General features: G+C 38.5%; 1 protein-coding gene across 1 annotated transcript; it reads right to left on the bottom strand.

Annotated features, from left to right (window-relative positions):
- Positions 1-2,136: 2,136 nt before the first annotated feature.
- LOC117922031 (RING-H2 finger protein ATL46-like) lies at positions 2,137-3,923 on the bottom strand. Its single transcript, XM_034840399.1, has one exon. The coding sequence runs from the start codon at positions 3,492-3,494 to the stop codon at positions 2,301-2,303; it is 1,194 nt and encodes a 397-aa protein (XP_034696290.1). The 5' UTR covers positions 3,495-3,923; the 3' UTR covers positions 2,137-2,300.
- Between the last annotated feature and the right edge of the window lie 2,083 nt (positions 3,924-6,006).

Genomic DNA, 6,006 nt, shown 5'->3' with positions numbered 1-6,006 from the left:
GCTATTGGTATTTAGCTTGGACCAGTTGCATCTGCTAGCTTTATTGTTACAGATCACATAATTCATTAACCCCACAATGAATTGCAAATCAGTAATGTAGCTTGTTCAATTCTAGTTGTAAATTCTTGGATTTATTAATTTCCTTTTCAAGATATAAAATTAAATCAGGTCCTATATTTTGCTTGAATACCATTATGGAAATCTCAATGAAAAGTAAAAAAATTGAACTCAATTATTGGGAATGCTGTAGTTACGTCCACAGGAGTCGCTGTACTTTTGAGGATGGAATCGGAAAACAATCAAAGTGATATCCTCCACAGCATGTGTATTTCTGCCCTTTGCTTTGATGACAAAGGATAGAAAGTAACGCGTATTAGTATGTATGTATATTTATGCGTCTTTCTCTGGATGTTGTCTTGGTCCTCGGGGCCATTCTGGTCATTTAAACAGAGGCCAACACAAAAATTGAAAATTCAGAAAACAAATTCCTGAAACTGGACCTTACATGGACACATCCCTCTCGGTCGTTCTGGATTGGGGCCTTTCAAATATCCCAATATTCCTCCTCGTGTTGTTCCCTAACAGCGACTGGATAATTTCCAGCGTTACATCAGGTACTTCACTCTCCTATAATTCCATATATGCCCTACATGCAAGTTGCGAGTTGCGACATCAACATTGCAAAACAAATAATACTAATAACAATAATATCAACTTTACAATAGAAATCTTTTTGTTTTCCCCTTTTTCATAAAAAGAAAAATGTTCCGCATTCGGCTAAAATAGTGGGTTAAGATAATTCTCAACATTTAATCTTAAATAAGGATTGGTTGGTCAAAGTCCTGCATCATACCTCTTGTTCAATCTAAAAAGTAAAAAAGAAACAAGTAGATTAGGTGTTTTTTCTTTTTCACGACAAACCGGAGAGGCGAGGCGCAGAATGACATATGTGTTTAGAAAAGAGGGCAATTGGTATAGTTGTATGAGAAGATAGCTGGCCATCTTAGTTGTACTTCAGTTTAATATAATAATGAAATCAAGCATGCAAGGCCTTGGATTCTTCCATCGAGCTCACGCTACTAGTCTCTCTGTGCACACATAACCATGCATGCATCATAGAAGAAAGGACAGCATGATTTCGTTGAGTTTGACTTTTGTGAGCCTCTGGCTTATGGAGTTGGTATTATATATATGATTGTGATGCACCAACCGCTCATGTCCCCCTCCATCTGCTATTTGTACTCACCCCATATCTACCGTATCAGATTCACATGTGGCTCCCCCTTCAGACCATGTGTCCATCATTGTTTTCTCTGCCAATTGTTGGCTCTTCTATTTGATCTTGCAGGCAAGACTCTCTTGTTTTTGGAATACCAGGAAGATAAAAAAAAAAAAAAAAAAATTCATTTTTTAAGTGCAGCAGCTCTGGGAATTCACTTGGTTATCTGCTCACTTACTGCCTTTGACACACCTTTGCTTTGTGTTGGGTTGGGTTGTAGAGAATGTGAGTGCAGTGTCGGAAGCATTGTCCTTCATGGAAATCTTGGTGGTGTGAGTGTGATGGCATTACAAAGAGGTGGACAACGGTCCATCGCCCCCACAATCCAGTGGCTAATGTCAAAGTTTCAAATCATGGCTCCTCACCATAGGAGTCTCCCTCGCACTGCCTTTTCCCCGGATCCCACCACAATTTTCCAATCCCAAAAGAGACACAGACAGAGACAGAGACAGTAGTACCCCATTAGAAGATTGAAAAGTAAAGGATTCATCCTAAGCATTGTCTGGACAAGTTCTAGAGAAGCCTAGAGACCCAGAAAAGCAAATTTTGCTTTTAGACTCCACACTTTAATAAATCTCACTCAAAATGACATTTTCAAATGTCTTTCCGGTCTACCTAATCACTCATATTCCAAATAGAAAAAACAATTTGGCGCCCATTTATCAGGTGTTGGGATTTCTAGGTCAATACAACCCTTTTTGATTCTCCAGCACCCAATTTTGTTTAGCCCTCTACAGGATGCACAGCACTGAGACATGAAGACTACTACAAAAATGTTAAACAAGTCTAAAGGTTAGCAAACAAAAAGGCATTTCTCAAAGTTACAAGTGTGTAGAAAATAACTGAAAAGATAGAAGTACATTGCACCCATTTGCCATAAAGTTTAATACGAAAGAATCATGATCACAGAGCTTGGCACCAAAGAAATTTAAAGCAAAGAGAAAAGTAAAAGCTGAGAGGGAGCTTTTTAATGAATGGATTAAGTAACCGATGAAGAAAGTACAAGGCAACATAACTACCTTCATGAAGCCTGAGTTCTCTCAGTCCATGGGAACCCAACATTAACAGAAGGACCAATATGGGTATCTGATGAACTTGGAAATTTACCCTTCTTAGGCCAGAGCCAGATTTTGGAAACAGAAAAACTTTCGTCTTTGCTTCCAATCTTAATCTTCTTCCCTTCAACATCGCCATCAGTTGAGGAATTCCCAGTGTGCCCACCTCTCCCTTTCATCAGCTTCACAACTGCATCACTGCCAGCATCGGCTCTGTTGGGGCACAAGGCCACCTGCAGGTCCGAATTAGCAACCACATATTGGAACGAACCCATCGAGAAACATCTCCTTGCATCCAAATTACTACAGCTTGTCTCACCCCCTCCTCTCTCTCTCTCTCCTTCTCCTTCTCCTCCTCCTCCTCCTCCTCCACCACCACCATTTAAGCCTCTAAATTTGCCTAGTCTCACGGAAAAAACCCTTTTTTCACTAGCAATATCATCCTCAGGTGGTTTTTGTGCAGAAGAAACCCCATCTCCATTGCTTGAAAGGCCACCTTCTTCCCTTGAATCTTCAAAATCAAATACTGAATTTTCCATGGCAAGCCCAGGATTGAAGAGGGTTCCTCTACAAAGAGGGCAAGTTGAATTTGATAACAGCCATGTGTCTATGCACTCAATGTGAAAAGCATGACTACACATGGGAAGCAATCTCAATTTATCTTCTTGTGAGAACTCACAAAGGCAAACAGCACAATCAAATGGCTCTTTAAGACCCACTATATCTTTGTAAAGGAACACGGGGAGAGCATCTATAAAAGCTTGATCTAGCCCTGAGTCATGAAGATGGAAGAGTTGTTGTAACTGTCTTTGGAAAGCATGAGAGCTAGACGTTTCCTGGTATCTGTTAGATTGAGAGATTGATGAAGAAGATCTATGCTTTACGAGAAATCTAACAAGCAAGTGGAGGAGACCAGAGATGAAAAATATAACAGCTAGAATAACTATGATGAAAAGCACAGCTGGGCTTATTCTGCTACCAGATGATGGTGATGGGGTTGATTCTTTCTGGTAATTACTATCATAGGAAGATAAAGCCGAAGGGGAGGAAGAGGAATAAAGCAGAGGAGAAAGAGGAGAGTGGATCAAGAGACCATCTTTTTGCTTGATTTGAGATTGAATCAAAGTCATTTTCTGGAATGGGTATGCTGAAAAAACCATCACTTTTCTCAACTTTCCCAGGACTAACGCAGTGTTAACTATATGTAGGCTCAAGAAACCATTTTCTTTGCTTGCATTGAGATCAAATCCAACTCATTTTGTTGAGCTGAACAAGCAAGACAAGACTTTTTTGCTTGCATTTAAAAGAAACTTAATATAGTTTACCAAATAAATGTGCAGAAAGAAATCATACTTTTGACTCAAAATTGCAATATAGTTTACTGTTTTGGAAAAAGAATTGGTGCCAAAGAAACCATCTTTTTATTTGCTTGGACAGAAAACCCAAGTCATTGCTGTGCAAGAAAAAAAAAGGGGGGAAGGTGACTTTGAAGGTGTCAAGATTGCAGCTTACCGACTTCAGTTTTTGAAAGCCCGGCCATTAATGAAGCCAATTGCACTTGGCCTTGAACAGTGCTGGTTGCAGTAGAAAACCCTAAAAATGCTTTTTCTTTGAGGGGCTTTAATTTATTTTATAATGGAAAGGCAAGGTGGGCAGGAGTCAGAGAGAGCTGTTAGTAGCTTCCAAAAAGCAAGGGCAAGGAGGCCAAAAAGAACACCAAGGATATTTTGGTCAGATGGAATAATGATGGCATTTAGGTTATTTATGTGGTATTGCACCTGATATGGGAAAGAAATGAAGTGATTATGGACCCTGTAATTCATGGCTCCAGATTAGGGGTGTGTGAGCCAACAGAGCTCTAATATGACTTACATGGCCTTGGATTTGGAAGCCCAATACAATTTTCTCCTTGGAGTCGGTCCTCTGTTTGGCGAGCTATCACAATACAAGGTTAATTTCTTTGAACTTCCATTTTGAAGAAGGTTTTGACTGAATCCACTTGGCCTATCTGGTTGGTGAGCCATCATTTTTAATATCAAAAGGGTAAATCTTGCTATCCCCATTAATTTCCAATTTGTGAGAAATAATGAAGTGATGTAGAAGACTCTTTGATGGCTTATCTGTAGAAACATTGTCGGTTTGTTTTTTTCCATATTTTGGTCTGAACCTCTCTGGTCCAAATAAGAAAGGAATTATTGATAAACCCAACCAAATCCTCAGTTAATAGTCAGTATTCATTAACCATTCCTAAAAGAAATCAGATAGGTGGGTGACTGCAAATGAGCCCTTACTGCTAACAGGTTGGATTTGTGTTGTGAGTTTTAGCCTCCTTATAATATAATGGAAGTTCTTCTCTTGTATTGATGGTTCATGGCTGTGAGTTGAGCAGAATCAGGAGATGATGTTCCTCAAAGAACCTTGTGCAGTTATACTTCCATTGACTTGCTCCGGAACAAACACTATGCCCCTCCCACCCTCCATTCATTTTGTTTCAAAACTTGAAAATTTTAGATGAAAATAAGTGGGTTGAATGCTTAATGCTCTAGCTTTAGATCAATTTGTGTTCTCCGCCACCGTTCTCTATTTTTGCTGTATAGGCTCAATTGGGTTTACCCCATGAGCTGTTTCAGACTAGGCATGGGCATGTGTCATAGTCCTAGTTTATTGTATGGTCGTAGACTTGGAACAATCTACACGCAAGAGTGTGGGGTGTTCAATTGGGCTGTCCTCTTTGTTAGCCCTTGATTCTCTCACAAGAAATCACCCAAATCCTATTCCTTTTAAAAGACCCAGAGGCATTCCACCCATTGAATTACACTGTAGGCCATTTGATGCTATTTAGCAGAAGAAATAATCACCTCTACGCATCAGTCAAATAAACCATATGGAAACTTCTATAGACACTTGTGCACACCATATATGGGAGCAAGATGATTGCATTGCTCATTTGCAATGCTGCAATGGATTCTCTATTTGATCTATATCAGAATAAAGCAACTACCAAAGAGATATGAGATTCCTCTAGAAGATAATTATCTAATGGAGGAAACCATAAGTTACAAAATTCTTGGCTTCTAAATTTTTTTAACTATAAAATGGATGACACTAGGCGCGTGATAGAATAATTTCATCAAGAGATCATTTATATTATTAGTCAGTTTTGTCAACATAATATGCACATGGATGAGTCAATTATTATAACTTCTATTATTGATGAACTCGTTCCCTCCTAGAAAGACTAAAAGAAAAGTCTTACGCATAAAGAAGAGGACATTGAGGAGTATAAACTTAATAGTATTGAGGAATGGACCATAATGTCCTTTGAGATTAATATGATATAAGAAGGAAAGGAGTTTAAGTAACCTCATCACCATAACAATTAAAGGCAATCAAAGGAGAAATTTTTATTCTAGCAAGGATCAAAACTCTAAGAAGAAGAGTGCATATCTGGAAAACTAGTCATTATAGAAGAGAATGTGATCTTAAAAAAGAAACAAAATGAAGGATTTATATCAAATTTCATAGTCATGATATTTGAGGTTTATGTTCACGAAGATAATGAAGGATGGTGGATATAGATTTGGGTGCAACGAAACATGTATACAAAGATCAAAGCTTCTCATTTCATTTCATATAAAGCAGTAGACGATAGAAGTATAGAACTATACTACA

Source organism: Vitis riparia, chromosome 1 (genome assembly GCF_004353265.1).
Source record: "Vitis riparia cultivar Riparia Gloire de Montpellier isolate 1030 chromosome 1, EGFV_Vit.rip_1.0, whole genome shotgun sequence".
NCBI classification, from domain to species: Eukaryota; Viridiplantae; Streptophyta; class Magnoliopsida; order Vitales; family Vitaceae; genus Vitis; species Vitis riparia.
This window is presented reverse-complemented; position numbering and strand designations above follow the sequence as displayed.